The sequence below is a fragment of the Dicentrarchus labrax genome, unplaced genomic scaffold (genome assembly GCF_905237075.1).
Source record: "Dicentrarchus labrax unplaced genomic scaffold, dlabrax2021, whole genome shotgun sequence".
In the NCBI taxonomy this organism is placed as follows: Eukaryota; Metazoa; Chordata; class Actinopteri; family Moronidae; genus Dicentrarchus; species Dicentrarchus labrax.
Window position 1 is genome coordinate 8,973,091 of NW_026136714.1, and position 17,567 is coordinate 8,990,657.

The 17,567-nt window shown below is 42.9% G+C and overlaps 1 protein-coding gene across 4 annotated transcripts in view; it reads right to left on the reverse strand.

Annotated features, from left to right (window-relative positions):
- The window catches only part of ebf2 (EBF transcription factor 2), a 28,880-nt gene extending 14,789 nt beyond the window's left edge, over positions 1 to 14,091 (reverse strand). For 2 of the 4 annotated variants that reach the window (XM_051423315.1, XM_051423312.1), the window contains exons 1-6: positions 13,475 to 14,091; positions 11,513 to 11,669; positions 9,692 to 9,749; positions 8,097 to 8,152; positions 7,902 to 7,975; positions 6,456 to 6,524 (exon numbers count right to left, since the gene is read on the reverse strand). In XM_051423315.1, coding sequence (XP_051279275.1) covers positions 6,456 to 6,524; positions 7,902 to 7,975; positions 8,097 to 8,152; positions 9,692 to 9,749; positions 11,513 to 11,669; positions 13,475 to 13,608 — 548 coding nt within the window. In that variant the 5' untranslated portion in view covers positions 13,609 to 14,091. Of the gene's footprint in view, positions 1 to 6,455; positions 6,525 to 7,901; positions 7,976 to 8,096; positions 8,153 to 9,691; positions 9,756 to 11,512; positions 11,670 to 13,474 lie in introns of all 4 variants that reach the window. The other 2 variants (XM_051423314.1, XM_051423311.1) reach the window with 1 other exon arrangement.
- Positions 14,092 to 17,567: the final 3,476 nt, after the last annotated feature.

The window sequence follows — 17,567 nt, forward strand, 5'->3', positions numbered from 1 at the left end:
CCGCTCACTTGCTTGCGATCTGAAGTACCTCTAAATCACACTAATCTGGCCCCTTCTGATCCTCTGAGTGCCCCTACTTAATCTCTACACTGCTCAACCAAAGGTGAACCCTATTAGTGGCCAGACAAATGGTAGGGTTTGCCCCAGCTACTCTGGGAAAGCAAGGCCTTTCAGAGTGCCACTGAGCTGCAACTCAAAACTTCTAATCCCCCACCTCCATCCTCTCTGCATCCCACCCACTCTAAAAGTCCCCCTGCTGTTCCTCCACATTAGTCCATTGGTAGTCCATTCCTATTTCCTGTCAAAACATTTCTCCACTGCTCTCTGTTTCTGACTGCCCCCTCTGTAGGCTCTCTTAAAGAAAACAAACCAAGCCTACTCTTCGTGTCAGGGTTCAAGCCACAACAGCTAACACTGGCCGAAGAAGAGCAAAGGTGACCAAACACAAACTCGGCTCATAACCTACTACTCATTATACACTTCCTGTGCACACTGGAGTCCAGGATCTTCCCAGTTCACATGAGACCACAGAGCAGAAAGCTGGAGCCCCTCAAAAGGTCCCTGAACTCATTTTCACTAGTCTAACTCTGAGTGAGGCTCTCACTGTTTGAAGCGGTACCTGTCAGTGAATTTGATATTCTAGACATTGCATCGTCTCTCCCTGTCTGTCTTTGTGTCATTCTCCCCCTTGCATTGCCCCAAGGGAGGAGCCATCCCCATGGTCCTGTGCCAGCTGCTCAGTGGTCCAGCCTGTGTGCCGCTCCGCTGTGTGAGGCGGTGTGCACTGGAGCCTCAGGGCCCTGTCGCCACGCTGCCTGGCCCCCTGCCTGAGGGGCTCACTGACAGGGGGTCTGGAGGGACTGGACAGTACTAGCCCACCCTGGAGAGACCTGTGACAGCGGACTGAAGACACCAATGTGTCTGACTAAATCTCTGTGCATATATGTATGTGTGAGAGACAGGTAATTTATGCATACATATTAATCTCAGCATCAGAGTGTTGTGTTGAGAGTGCGATCCAGCAACACTCACACACATCTGCGGAGTGAATTCCAGCAACTGTAAAGCTGAGTTTGCTTATACCCGGGTCAGTATAATATCCAGTAGAACATAGTACAGATTAGGATACTAGTTTCTGACTGTCTGGAAGATATTCTTTCAAATTACATTCTGGGATACATAAAACATAGTGTGCATGGTATCTTAAACTCCATGTTACCACAGCAACATATTTCATGCTACAGTAACATTTCACTACAACTGGTGCAACTTATGCAGCATTAAGTTAAGTGACTGCACATAATAATGTCAAATAGATTAACCTGGGTAACACTTCATCTATCCCTTAATATATATGATGACATAATGCATTATTATACTCATAGCCCCAGTGCCAGAGTTTTTTTGAGACTGCGCTGAATGAGAATACACTGGTTTAGAATATATAAAATAATACAGCAACATCAATAGCAGCAATAACCACAGTTGAAGGTGGGTCTGAAAGTGTTGCTGTTTGCAACAACTTTGCCAGTGTCATCTGCAGCTCTTTCTGCAGCCAAATGGAGGATAAAAATGTGCCTCCTCTACATCCTCTGTAAGTTGGATGATCGAGGAGGAGTTATTGTCAGAGACCATTTTGCAGTCTTTTTCTCATCTACTTCTCATATACATCCCCCCTTACTGATGATTTGTCCCTCCCCAACATCCTGTTTCACAGTAAAATATATCAAACCAGGTGGAAAATCTGAACCTAAAATCCATTTCACTGGATTTTCATTATTTCTTGGCTACAGGATGGGATAGTTTTACACCAATCATAGCACTGCCCCACAGGATTTTCACCTCTTAAAAGACATTAAGACAAGTCATCTTTAAGGAAATGTGATAGAAAAGGTAGTGACAGTAAAGGTACAGCGTGCCAGCATCAACAGAGAAAGCTGCAGTAGAAGTTTCACTTTATATCTAAAAGATAATCTTATACTGTGAGAATGAGAAACAATCTCCTAAAATGACATTGTTGTCTCACACATAAAACTCTCAAGTGCATATATGATGAGGACTTGGCGGCAGTGCATGAGTATGCATCTGGGAAAGGGGAAGAATTCGACCCCTGACACAGTCCAACAAATGTTGCTGCATTTATTCTTTGGCTGATAGTTTAATGTTCTTTTCCCAAAGACTTGCAGCTTCTATTTTCTTTTTGGTTGACACTGAAGAATGAGGAGGCCGCTGTTCCCCACCATTAGCAGTACAAGTAGAAACTGCTGTAAGAACAGGTAGATAGCAGTGGAAAAAGCCATTCAGAAGCACATACAAAAGTCTCATATAGTGTTATTTTTTTTAAATTACTTAAAGACGGCAAGCACAAGCAGGTGGATGAACTAACATTGAAACAGATGGTCAGACTGCTTCTTTGAGACACCACACTGGTTGAGACCAGACATTTACATACACCAACAAATGATTTCTGAATAGTTTATTGTCAAACTGTCCAGACAGTGTTAATCCGTAAAGAACTATAAAAAAAAGGGATCTACATTTTTACGGCACTGCAGATTTGAGACTCTGTGTGCATGTGTGCCTGTACGTTACCATACTGTGAGATATCTTTTTGCAGGAAAAATAGGTGTGAGAACAAATATCAGCATAAGGAATTAACAAATAACAACTGCAATAATAAACATTCAACTAGGGAATTTTGTAATTGAGCTGAAACTAAAGCTACATCTACCACACATCGATTAGGACTGGAAAAAAAAGCCCTGCACAGACTAGTTGAAAACAAAGCTGTGGTACATGCACATAACTAGAACCAAGACTACAAACAGATCAATACAACCCACAACCTAAGATTAAGAGTAATGGATTCCTCTTGGAGCTGAGCATCTGAAGTCAAGCCATCGCCCAGGACAACTAATCATTGTTCAAATAGTAAAATAATACACTACGAAAGAAAGATTTACTTTTTAAAAGAAAAAAAACTATGGTTCTTGTACATTCCAGGCGCAGGGTTAGTTATTTAGGTCAGCATTCAAATATCAAATCCTAATATGAACGAGTATGTGTGAGTCTTTGTGAGCTCATTTTGTATCTAGGGGAGGAAAGAGCCATATTGACAACATTGGAAAATTCCTATTGATTATTCTTCTTTTCTCTGAGCGCAGGCTTGTTAAAAAAGACCCCTCTTGGAAACACGATCAATTAGTGAGATAGTGCTTGCAATTGATCACCCCCACCCCCCTCCACCCCCACCCTGCCTTAAAAAGGGTCTTGCCTTACGATGGATCCCTCCACACACTCCTTATGACCAACTATCGATCTCAGCTTCTTAGCCAAATATAAAAGCACGCTCTCACACCGGGCACTGACCCCTCCCATTCAAAGCACACCGTCCAATACTAATACTGACATCTGCTTGTCTCCATTGTAAACCCATGGTTCACTCATAAATACAGAGGCCAGCTTTGGCCCAGAACCAATATAGTTTCTCTGAGGTCAGAGGTCAGCATGGCAATAATCCCACCATTAACAGATCTGCCTGGGTTAATTCTGAGAACTTCTCAGAGTAGACAACCTTTACGGAGTGAAAACAACAAAGATTGGTGTAAAATACAAGTATCAGACACAGGGCTGATTAAATTTTTTAATTGATCGGTATGTTGAATATTGAGGTTAACTGCTTAAGATTCATAGGTATCCTAGTAATGGAGTGTAAAGGAAAGCAGCTTTTTGAGAAGTAGCAAACATTAAGCCTCTTTTGCTTCAAAATGACCTACGCAATCAGACAACTATCAAAAATACTGGCCAACACAGAAAAGTAGTAGAAAGATTGACTGCATGAGTTTGAGGAGTTAGTGAAGATTCATGGTGATGATGCCCAGAGGACTCATTCTACCTATGTCTATTGATCAATCATCTAACTTATCATTGAACAAGCCAGTCCACCAGTCAAAGATAAGAGAAGTCACATCAGGCCTGCGAGTTTAGCAGTTCACCAATGTTAAGATTAGACAATTGTAAAACTATTAGACACAGCAGGCAGTGGGGCATTAGATAATTCTCTCCCATAGGCAACTTAAGAGTCATCTCTTTGTCAACGACTGCCCTTGCCCTGTTCATCCCTCGGTCCCTCCACCCTCTATCCCTTCACCCCTCCCTATGGATCAGCTGTGATCTCCTCTCTCTCCTTTCACTCAAATCAGGATTAGGGAGAAGAGGAGGCGGAGGAGGGGTGCAGCAGCAGGAGAAGGGGGAGAGAAAACTGAAACAATATGGAAAGGAGATTAGAAAAGAGGGGGTTTGGGCCGTTTGGGGAATTGCAAACTCCCTTGTGCTTGGGTAGGTGTCCTAATGACACCGCCTAATTATGGCAAAATTAGACAGGCTAAAGGGAAGGGGGGGGTGGTGGTGGTGGAGGAGATGGTAACGTGAGGGGAAAAAAAGAGGAGCAGGGGAATTAAGCAATAAGGAGTTAAAAAGTAAGTGCACAGTAGGAGCGGGTGGAAAGGAGCGAGAGGGGTGTGCAGAAGTACAGATACGAGGCAAGGCGGGGAGGAAGGGGAGCATGGGGCTGAGAGGGAGAGAGAAAAGAGGAAAGGAGGAGGAAAAGGCTAGAAAGCAGTGGCTGGGCGATAGGAGCGAGAGGGCCCCAGCACGCTGCATGTTAATTGGAGAACAGGTGTTGGGGCTGGGAGCAGGAGGCTGATTACTGGAGCCACAGAAACAGACCGTCTCCACACACACACACACACACACACACACACATACACAACTGGAGACCCACACATGCACAAATACACATAGGCTGCACACACACATACACACATGAATAATTTAAGACCCAAGCAGTGACTAGGAAAAAGGTCAAAGTAGGGGTCACAGAGACACATACACAATCGCACATACATCCATATACATACATAAATAAACACACACGAAAATATACATCCGTTCTTGTGCAGACAAACAGTGTATACATGTTCCGAACATACGCACACACACATCTTGCCCTGTCAATCTTTTTACTTTTTCCGGCAAGTGCACATAAGGTGGGATAAAAGGGCACAGGGCCACGCAAAATTCCATTGGCTTATCAGAAATTAACTGGCTGCTAATAGGCTGCTCCCTAAGGAGAGGATTTCGCAGGCCAGTCAAGAGGGAGAAGCCCACATCAGGACGGGATATGCCCAGTGTGATTAGAGAGTACAGTAGGTCAGTGATTCCATTTAAATCAATCCTTACAGCCACACACTAGCCTGCACACTGACACACACAAATACACATTTACATACACAGGCACACACACAGGGAGTCGCAAAGAGATACAGATCGCTCTCTCCTCATCAGCCCACTGCCGGGCTACTCAGAAACAAATTTGGAAGAGGTTTAGCCATGTTAGGAGGAAGCATAAAAGGGGTGAGGAGGGAGTTATTGTGAGAGTAATGTGCAACAGTAAATGAGAAAACCAGCTGCTCCAAAGTATTCTGGGAAAATTCAAAAGACAACAGCCCGATTTTTCCGTTATATGAAAACTATCTTCAGCGGAGATCCTTTGAGACACACTGTCAACAGCCAGCCAGCTTGAACTGAGGAGGGGAAAGAAAAGGGTCCTTGACGTATATGAAGTGAATGTTTTCTAGACAGACTATTTGAGGGAAGGAGAGAAGGAAGGAGAGAGACGAGGAGGGATTGAGGGAGGGAGAGGAGATGAAGGTTATGTTTATGACATCACAGAGAAAGTATTTCACATGCGGTCTGCTTATGAGCATTCATCACACTGGCTAATGCCAGGCAGACAGCCACGACCTGCGAAATCCCTCGGACGTGAAGGCCCTCACACACGCTGATTACGGCGGTGGTCATCCCCCTTTAAGCCTGATAACTGGCTGTCAGGGTGAACATTTACTACATATGTGAGCCTGTCTGGTGGTATGGTAGATCCACATGCTTCTGATAAAAGGAAATCTACGCTTTTGGCAGGTTTCAGGTGCAATGTCGGCTGTTCAGCGTAATGAGTGACCAAACTGAAATAGATCCCAGCAGGGGAGGACATAGATCAACAGATAAACAGAAAGCTGAAGAAACACATGGGAAACAGACATGGACACAGATACAGTGTATTATATATTACAGCCTGCTTTGTAACTGACTACTGAGAATCCTTTTTCTCATGTTAGAAAAATGTATATGTGATGTGTTCATGCACATATTAATATGTATATGTGAAATACACACAGAAACATTAAGACTGCAGTAGAAATGCATCCAGCCCACACATGTTGTAACTGGGTCTTCTACTTGGCTCTGCTTCTAACTTTGCCGTTAATGCAACAGCTGATTGGTGAAATCTCAGCACATAGCTCAGCATATGTTGGTGCATATATACAAAGAAAGGGCAACTTGAACATTTAGTATGAAGAGGTGCTTGTTTGAGGGATGTGGTTTGATCTCATTACCTGTCAATGATGACTGGGTCAGAGGGCGTCTCGTTTCGGTTGCCACAACTTTTCTTCTCACAACAGCGACTGAGTGGGCAGTTAAAGAGAAAGAAAAGGGGGAAAAGTCAGCGGAGTTAAAAAAAACAACAAATTAAACAGGAGGAGCCATCATTTGTCTGGCCCAACCACATCCACAGGCCCAGACTACTCTGCCCCGCAGTCGGCCAAGATCCAGGAGCACACAAAGGAGGCATGAGAGGGGAGGGGAAGAATAGACAAAAGAATAAAAGAGGAAGAAAAGGTACAACAACACACCCTACAAACAGTGAGAGACCATTCAAAAGTGAAAAGCCAGCCAGGCAATCTGTCACATTGATTTCGAAATCAAACTCAACCCCCACGCAGCTTCATTGCGCACACACACACACACACACACACACACACACACACACACACACACACACACGCACACACCATCCCACAACATCCTACCATTCGTCAGCAGTCCTGTCCGAGAAGCCTGCTGGCCACCCAGCCCCCCCTCCCCAAAGTCCCCTTCACTGCATAACAAAAGTGCCCCCACCCCTAACCATCTGCCACCCCTACACCTCGCCTCACCCCTCTCGTGTCCCAGCTTGGCCCTGCCCTGCCCCCCTCCGCCCCCCTGTCAGACGGCCTCACTCCCCAGCTGTGACGCTTGCCCTCTGCCTCTTCGGCTCTGTTATTAGCCAGCTGTGAGTCACATTCGGGCATCTGCTGGCTACACAATGGCAAACCCCACTCTGTCTTAGCCCCTCTCCCTATGTCCCAGCCCCCTATCCTTCCCCCTGCTGCCCCTCGAATCCTGGGTCACCACTTCCAGACCACTCTCTTCAGCTTCTTCTCCATCCATAACCCCATGTTCACCTATTTTTTTTATTCAGCAAATAATAACCAAAACCCTGTGGTCCCTAAACCATGACTAGACCCTTTAAACTTGCACTGCTTTTATAACAACTCTGATGCTGAAAATATACCATTACACTTGTCATCACATGTTGACAAAGTTCAAACATGATGTCTTGGCTAAACAGAAGTGCTGGAGTTACATTTCGATGAGGCAAAAGGTGAATTCTTTCCCTAAAGTGTGTCTACTGCTGTCAGCTGGGGTCTGGCTGCAAAACTCCAGACCAGAGAGAGAGAGGAGCTCCAGGAGGAAACAGGAGCTGGCCGGTGACATGCTGCGTTACAGCAAAAAGCAGCGGGGGGTTACCACTGTAACAAGGATGATGACAGACAGGCTAGACTTACAGTTCAACCACAGTCTACTTTTCAAAAAAGTTGAGCCCCAAGCGTCATCCCAAAACCACATTTCATGCTGACTGAGACAAAGCAGAGTGAAGGAGAGTAATGGATATTTGGATTTCGTCCCCGTGGGTGAGGTTTGAATGAGTGAATGTGTGTTTTTGTGTGTGTAAGACTCACCTGCACATAACCTCGTGTGTGAGCAGAACTCTGCACATTTCTGGATTCTTGTTTTGTCCCTCATACGCTATGGGCTGAGAGGAGAGAATGAGGAGCAATGGGACAGATTCAGTTTCATGTAAAATCAATCAAACTCTTACTCACATAGCTGAGGGTTAAATCTCCTCTGAGAAGACTTAAGGACAGTTTACTTACCTGTTTAGTGACTGAGTCAATAAGTCGTGCGTAAAGATCCTGCTCCGTACGAACCCCTGCAAAAAGAAAACACAGAAATCCATTGTTATCAATAAATTTAATGATTCGTTTTGGGCATGAGAGAGATTTTACTAACATGAAACAAATTTTCCAAAGAAACTGAATGAATGATCTCTTGCCCAGCTAAAAACAGACTTAGTTTTTAGTGCGTACATAACCTCCACATTACTGGACAATTGTAAAATTAGCAATGAATTGCAAAATACAACAAAACCATAAATTAAGCAACTGAAACTGGGCTCAAACCCCACTCTAACCAGTTGATTAAAAAAAAAAAAGTACATAGGGCGGAGGATTCTGAAAATAAAATGGAAAGATTTATGACATTAATCTTTTTTTATCTCAATCTCTGGACAAGCTCTCAGAAAAAGCATTGAACTCAGTCCAGCCAACATGGAGGAATAAGATTGGCATGCAGTTCATATTTTCTCCCTGATGGTTTCTGAGGGGATTGGGAGTTATTTGATGTTTGATGATTATTAGTCATGTTCTGCTTTGAGGTCAGAATTTACAACCACATTCTCACGATTTGTCAAGCTGTTCTTTTTTGGTTATTTGTCAGATAACTCCTGATTTATTCCTGAAGTTGACTTGATTGACATGAGATTTAGAGTTATAAACCAACAGGTAAAATAGCACCCGATCAGTTTGTTAAGGGGTTTAATTGAAGAGCAAATGTCTTTTTAATGTTGTTCCTCGCTTCTATGTGATCAGGTGTTTTTCTGGAGTTAGATTTCCAGAAACACCTGAACCTCTGGATGCTTCCAAACCTCCGCTGTAAATCACACAAGATAGGGGAAACGATGTGTAATGAATTGCTTCTTGAGAGAAGAGCACATCACCCGTTTTTTATCGAGACTTTGGAGAGTGTTGCTTTTAAAAATGTGTTTCTCTCATCAAAGTCTCGATTGAGATGCCTTTGATATCGCCTGGGGGAAGGGGATGAGAGGAGGGGATGTAGAGGAAGTGCTTTTGGTGTGCTTGTATGTACGTGTGTGTGTGTGCGGGTGTGTATGGAGGGTGTATGAGGGGGTTGCTCTGGAACATGTCTTTTATCTTCTCTCCCATGGGTGCCACTGCGATGGCAGGGTAGGGGCAGCAGTGGCTCATGGGAACCGAATTTCTCTGTGTATCCCCGGATCTGATGTGGAAGCACCGTGGGGGGTTGGAGGAGTTGGAGGGGGATGAGGGGGGGTTGGGGTGGGGTGGCAACATGTACCTCATTTCCCCATACATGGGCCCAGGAGTGGCTCCTTGCAGAGCTGAACGTTGAATTGTACCAACCCAGTGATTAGACGATGAGCGGAAGGTAATTTATGAGCTCAAAGAGGAGAGGCAAGGTAAGGCATGGGAGGATGTGGAGGAAGATTAGTTAAGTGGAAAGGTGTGTGTCATGTTGGCATGCTGGTGTCGCCGGTGACCTTTTTCAACTCCTGTTACATGCAGGGCCTTAGCAGCGTCATTTAAATAATCAAATTAGACACCTCAAAGGGCAAAGAATCAACCCATAATCTGGGAAGTCATGTTTGACTCACCGTTGCTGTAGAGGAGCTGCAGTTTGTAGTGCGTGCCGTTGTTGGTCTTTTCTCCCGTCTGCTCCTTGGAAAAGAAAATACAGACACACAGACAGATGCAAGGCATGCAGTTAAGCACATTTGAGGCACAGATAAGTACAGCTGAGCATCAGTGAGTCTCTCCTAATCCTGTAGCTCGTCCTTCCCTGGGAGCAGAATCGAGATCAGAGGGTTGTAGGCTCAAAGCCCACGTGGGACCTTTCGTTGTGCTCTAGAGCTGAGCGCTTAACCTTGAGTTGGATGTTCTTTGTAGAGGTTGAACTATCATGTCTGATACAAACTCCTAAAACCTTACGATCAAATGCATTGGTCCTCCCCGCAATAAGTTAGTGCAGGCATGGTTATGCGTGCATGTGTGTGTGTGTGTGTGTGTGTGTGCAAAGTGTGTCTCAGCGAGTGGAAAGTACTGTACGTGAGACTGAGCAGCAGTCGACCTTGACAGAAAAACTTCCTTTCCACTATCCCTCCTTCCCCCCAGGCTCTCCACTATAGCCTCTCACTTCTCTCCCCCCACCCACCCCCTCTTTCTCTGTCTCTTGTTCCTTCTCTTTCTTTCTCTTCCTCTACCTCTACTGGTCTTTCTAAGTGGTCTCAAAGGAATGCTCTCTGGTCCAATAACCCAGGAGGCTGGCATCACAGAGACGAGAGCGAGAAAGGAGGAGAGAGAACGAGGGAGGTTGGGGAGTTGGAGAAACTGGGAGAAGGAGACAGTTGTAAGGAGGGAAGAACAAGTGGGGAAATTAAGATGCATGAAGATAAGTTGGGAAGTAACAGAGCTCAAAACTTAATCTCAAAAGTGAGATTGAGACTTAACATCAGGAGATTGATGGATGCCTGGCTTCATGAGTTTTGTAAATATACACAGAGGAACATTTATTTCACCATGCCATCGCTCTACCTCTGCATAATTACAAAGCAAAAACAGATGCCAGGGTAACCATGCAGAAAATGAACTCCTCCACCGCCGTCATATTACTCTACGCTGGCCTGTGTGGCATAAAGGGGAGCACGCTGACAGCTTTCCGCCCTGGCATTAGCACTGCCACCCGCCCTCCCTCCCTCTCCATGAAATTCATCGCAAAACTATGTTTGAACTTCAGTTGACAGGACGGTGTCCTGTTGTCTTTCTCACAGGGGAGAGCTGTTACCAGTTTAGGAGGTTCTCGCTCCCCCTCACCACAAGGCAGAAACATCCATCAACACTGGGCATAAGGCTCCCACTCCAGGCAGTCTCCCCATCTCTACTCTCTTTCTAACTCTGTCTGCACCCTTTCCTTATTTTGGTCTTGTCCAACCTGAGGAATCCAGCTTACCCCACCACAGCAGTATTTAGAGTATGGGGGGGGGGACATGAAGGAAAAGAGACTTTGATGATTAGTTCACTGTATAACTTAACAGGAGCAAGCATAATTTGCATTTTAAAAAGTAGTGATGTCCTCCTAATGAGGCAAGCTGCTAATTAGTCATTAGATATTCTTTTTCAATCCCACATCATCAGCTCATTGAGGGTAAAGCTTGTGTAAACATGTAGCCGTCAGCTGTTCGATATGCTTGGCTTTACTGGGGATGGGGAAGATCAAGTTGAGCACCTGGTTACAGCTGAAATACTGCATATTACTGATTTAGTCTGTTTCTGCTATTATTTACTGTTTGTCAGCCAACGCTGCTATAGATTTATGGTTTGGGTGCTCAAAACTCCCCTGAAAGAACAGTGAAAAATAAAAACTGTACAGTGAATTGGTAACATCCTCAAATAAAGCATCTCGAAACACTCAAACACACCTTGTCATGTTCAACAAAGTCCACAAACGCAGTCCTCTCTACTTCCACAGGTTGGCCGTGTCTGTCATAGAGTGCCAGGACAAAGTGGAAGAAGTTGGACTTGCGGAGATTTGAGGGCGGCTGCTTCTCAAAATGAGCTCTTGACAAAGCTACTCCACTGAGGACACAACAGGAAGAGACAGTCAGCTCACACTTGCCGTCATGATATTTAAAACATTCATATTGTTTTAATAAATATAAACCTTATTCTTATTTGGATTTCCCTCTAACAATGTATATAAATCATTGGCTGTTGAAAATATTTCTCCAAATAAATACATTTCTCTAAAACTAAACACCAGACACTTTTCTCTACTTGCAGTAAATCATTAAAACTGAATTAATATGTATCTCCAATATATTTGATTTACTGGCATTTTAAAAGAAGTCATTAAATTATTTAAAATGTTTTTAAAGGCACTTATTTTCCCATTGGTTACAATGGATTTTTTTACTCTTTATATGTTAAGGCCTTCAGTGTATCCATACAAATAATTATCAATTATCTATAAATAACATACATACAAACAAAAAAATACTGATCATTTACAAATATTTGGTTTTTCCCATAGCTTGAAGGCCCCTTTACTTGTCTTGAATAAATTCTTATGAACTAGACAATTTACCCAAAAATCAAACCAAAAAGGAAAAACAGGAAAAGCAAAACCTATTGAAGGTATGTTTCAACTTAAAAACTAAAAAAGTCGACAATATAATCAATTTTTAACTCAGAAGATTCTTATTTAAAATAATGTTGAATTTAAATAAATCAAAGACTTGGGCATATTCCCTCAAAGGAGACTCTGGGTCTTTTATCTTAAATCAAACCAAACAAGATCTGCACAACAGAGAGCCTGCTGTTTTTCTGTAAAATTAACTTCGGTCTAAAATGGGCCATTTTATATTTTTTTCAGACTACATTATGGATATTTTGGTGACAGCCGTAAACGTTTCTTCTAAGAACAAAAAGAGCCCGAGGGAAAATTTGCCTTTGACGAGTTTTCTTTTTATTCTTTATAAAATATTACAATCGAGATATATTTAAAACCATGTTTAACGTTCAATATAATGCTGCAAATACAATCCGAATAGCGCAATTGTTCATCACTTCCTACTGTAATTGCTATTTATATTTTATGTCTGTTAAGATATGTATTTTACGAATTAACATGTTGCCTTGATTTTTTTTTTATTCTTGAAAACGTTTCTGCGCTTTTATGACTCTGTTTATGCTGTTTTCTAAACTTTGGACACAATCAGTTTGCAGCATAAGAACACTGATATGTGTGTGTTTGTAAAGAAACGAAAAATATGATGAGGATGACTGAACATCTGGGGGGAAAGTAGAAGAAATAAATGTAAAGTGTGTTTTCAACTACCAGAGGAAAAAGCTTTCTCAAATAAAATAGCTGCTGTGGGGAAATATATATTTAGCTTTAGCAATCACATAGCTATAGGTTATGAGAAATGATTTAAAATATATAAGCTATATTAGTTGATATTTTGCACAAGAGTAAATTAAATTAAATTAAACGCTCCTTAAGTGTGACTTAAATAAAGTTGTAGTTTTTGTTTTAGCTTTTTGGAAATATAGGCCTACTTTATTTTTGTGCAAATAACCGGAACTTTCATTTTATTACTTTACAGAATAATAATAATGCAAACTGTTGTTCTTTCATCATATTTAAAGATTTGTTTTAGGTTTTAAAGGGATCTAGAGTCCATCCTTTGCAACAAGTAGTTTGCAGCTCTATTCTGAAAGGACGCCTGTTCTGATGTTAAATATCCAAACATTGTAAACTGTGCTCGGGATGCTGATCGTAAAAACAAAATATGTAACGCTGCTAACAAGCCTGAGCGCAGCTGGTTCAAAGAGTAGTGAGTAATGGTAATGTCAATAGATCAGCTGGGTTTGTACTGTACCTTTGCGCCGCTACGTTCGCATCCACAACTCCGACATTACGCACCCACGACCGGACTGGATCCATCTCCTCTCCAAGACTTCTCTCTTTTAATCCGCTCACTTCTCGTATCAGATGCTCTTGGATCCCGAACATTTAAGCCCCGTTTTGGTCGTTTCGGTACACTTTTATGAACTTCAGGAAAAAAAACTGAGTTGGAGAGCTAAAGCACTTTGGCAAACAACAGAAGGTCCACCCCAAGGTGCTGCGCTCCCCCAGAGCGCTGCAAGAAATCTGAGCTTTCACAGAGCTCTGAAAAATAAATGACCGACGCTGTGTGATGTTTCAGAGTGCGTCTCAATAAAAAAAAAATCCACTCACACTTTTTTAAGGCTGAATCGATGATAATAGATATATTCCCCCACTAATTGCGAGCATTGTCCAAGCGCAAATGTCCAGCTTCAGTTCGAGCGCAAATGATCACCTGCTCCTCAGACAGTTCAGAACGAGTCCGTCTCAGAATATTCTTCAAAATGTGTGTGTGAGGAAAGTCTTCTACAGTCAAATGGCCAGATCGGATCAAAACAGTTGATCCGAGGGCCAGGAAGCTCGCAGTGAACCGCTGTCTTGAAGCATGAATGAGACCCTCTGCCGGGATAGAGCGTGGAGGAGGGGCCTTAGTGCCATATGGGGGACCGATTGTTGAAATGGATGCTCTCATTGGTGTAAAGTGCATCCGTTGTTTGGACTTCTGCCAGATTCAGCATCCAACCAGTGACTCTTGCAACAAACTTTATACACATTAAGTTGGACCGGGGCGATAATATGGAAACATTTTACACACTGAAAAGCAGAAGCACATCTGTAATGTCTTTAAGAAAGAAATATATGATTTGCTGTGAAATTGAAATGAAAGCTCTTCTTTGTATGTGCGGGTGAAGAGAAGGGGGATGGTGGGGGGGACCTTACAATTAATATTATTCATCCTCAAAATGTTGTTAACAAAAGCCTATATTTCATTCACAAAATGTTTTATTTGTGTTCATTTCTGAATGTTATAGATTATTAAAGCCACTTGTATACTATGTGGGTTCAAATTCTCCTGTACAGGCTGTGCTACTAGTGCCCTGAATAGTCAGAACAGCAAATCCTGTTTGGTCTATTCATTCAAGTCAGAATTTAACACAAGTGCGCTCTCGACAGGCGCGTATTCAGCAGCTCCACCGTCTGCTCCTTTGAACGCAGTGATTCCGCTGAGGAGGCATCGCATCAGTGTCAGCCGCAACAATGGCCGTCTGGTTGGTCCATCAATCTCCGCCAGCGGCAGACAGGGCTGCGCTCTGATTGGCGTTTGGACCGCTGCCTGACAGTGCCCGAAATTAGTTCTTAATCAATGCAACAGACTGTCTAATCAAATCCAAACTGGTCATGAAATCAGTAACAAATAACGCTGATAAGGCGTTGTTTGGCTATTAGAGATCTATACAGAAATCAAAAGCCGTATTGCGTGGATATAGAAGTAGGTAGTCATTTTTGGATAGATTCTAAAGTTTCTTTAGCTGCTGGTTTGTAATTTCATGGCCGCTCTTGTAAAGCAATCTGGGCACTACAGCACTGGGCTGTAATAAACCCTAAAAAGTGTCAATTTCTACTGTTTCTGTCAACAATGTAAATCCATAAGCGCCTTATTTAATATTAATCAGATTTGTGTTTAAGGGATTTTTTAGTCAAAATGTTCTGTGTTCAGGCCCAACAAAACGAAATGTTTTGGAGCATTTTTATATGCAGACTAAAAATTAATTTCCGCTCCTGTTCCTCTGGCGTTGAAAAGGAAAGTTTTTTTTTTTTTTTTTTTTCCAGCCCTGGCTCCTTGCCCCTTACCGATACTATTGTCTCTGTGTGGAGTTTGTGCGCCTGGACAATGGATGTAAATCTCCCCCCTTGGATCCCGCCTCAACCCACCATCTGCCAGCGCGGGACAAAGTCAGATGTTCCCCCAATTATGAGAGCAGTCTTGGGGAATCCTGCTGCAGAGTCTCCGCCCTGTCGCCGTGTCCCTCACACACTTCCCCATAACATGATTGACAGCTCTGCTTAACCGTGAAAAATCCATATATGATGACACACTTTAATAAAAATTCCTCCACTAGTTGCAAAACTTCCAGGCGGACGTTTTGAAATGCAGAGAGAAGCAAATATATATATATATATGTTGCTTGTATGGATTTATCGGTTCTTTGACTGTACCATTGAAGAGAACACTGCAGCTTGTGCAACCACATGATTGATTTCGGTGCCTTGCTCAAAAACTCCGTTAATCGACCCAGAAGGCACGCAGGAAATCAAAGCTCCCGATGCCTCCTCTGCAAACTAAAAGGAACCTCCAAGAGAAAATAATAATTAAAAACTTTGGATTTGACCTCACTGCGTTACAATCACTGTGCGGGAGGAGTGAGGATAAACCCATTTAATCTTATAAGCCTTTAATTTGAGCATTAGTTGCCTCACCCTCGCACAGCATCAATGTAAGGTGACACACAGACATCATCTGAGTCACCACATACGTTTCTAGTTGATATTTGATCGAACAGGTTTCTGATATCATGACACGATTTGGTTTTATTAAGAAAGTAAAGTCGGTCATGTGTGCGCCTTCTCTCCATTTTATAAACCTGCATGCTGTCTATTTATTTACGGGTTTTATTTGTTTAGTTCAGAAGGAAGTTTAATCTTTTACCCCCAAAAAGACACAAATCACAATCACTTTTAAAAAGCCATATTCCAGGTAATATCTCACAATCTTCACCTAGGCCTTTTTTTTTTTTTTTTTTAGCTTTATCAACCAATATTGGGGCTACGTTGATCATTTAATATGAGGAATTATGATTGTATATGTGAACGTTTTAAACAGAGGATCAACAGAAAATCCCTCTGTCATAGGCTATTATATAACTTATATAACTTTTCTCCCTCCAGCCCCACAGGTGCGAGAGGCTCGGTCGTGGTTATCACAACCCGCACATTTGGACCTGCTGCCGTCTGTATGTGTGGCTTTTCTAATTTGGTGAAGCGGAGAGCCGGGGCGAAAATGGGGGGGATTAGTCAAACCACAAACGTCTTTCTAATCAATTTAACCCGCTGAGACGGTCAGCCCGTGTGTTTTGGGGAGGAGGTGAGTGTGTGTCGGGGGGTGGAGGGAGGGGGGGAATCAGTGACTGCTAAACCAAACAATGGGGTATCGTGTGCCGCTCGTCCTCTCCAGCATTCCCCTGCTCCCATGGGACACCCAGAGCCACTCTGTGTGGATGGCACTGTGTCCACGGAGGTCAGGAGGGGCGTGGTGTGTGTGTGTGTGTGTGTGTGTGTGTGTGTGTGTGTGTGTGTGTGTGTGTGTGTGTGTGTGTGTGTTTGAGGGGCGGGGTGCTGGAGACGCAGCAGCTGGTTCCCGTCCCTCCTCTCCACTGTGTAGAAAACAACAGAGCTAATGCGACCCACAACGTCTCCTATCGATCGTCACATTGCACACTCGTTTTTTTTTTTTTTTTTTTGTTTGCTTATTTAGGCAAAGATGTAGATTCCCCTGGGGAGTGTCGGCATCCGCAATTAAGGCGGAGTGGCCGGCTTTAGCCTATTTTCTTAATATCAAAAACCATCATCTGCTAAACTTTGAACAAACATTTCGATTCAGCTCTGTACAACAAGGCCTGTTGGAGCTGAAGCATTTCCTTAAAGATTTCATCAGTTTTAGAAGGACACAGTGCAACAACTAGAGATGCTTTGTGTCATAATGTGTTGACATAATAAGCCTATAAAAAACCTCGTAAGAGTCATTGATGTAAAACTGTCTCAGAAGTTCAAAAGTGACTCCTGAATATCACAATATAACTGTTACAACCTGTAGGACTTTTTCATTTGTTTCATAAAATAGAGATTGTTTGTTTTGTTTTCTGATAAACTGTGTCTATCATCAAGTTTCACAATCACTGCAGACCTTGATGGTTCACTTTAAGTTATTGTTCCATGCACATACCAGTGTCCAGACTACAAAACCGCCAGCAATGTGAGGCGGTTAAACAAGACAGACAAGAACAGAGTTGCTACCATAACAATACAGT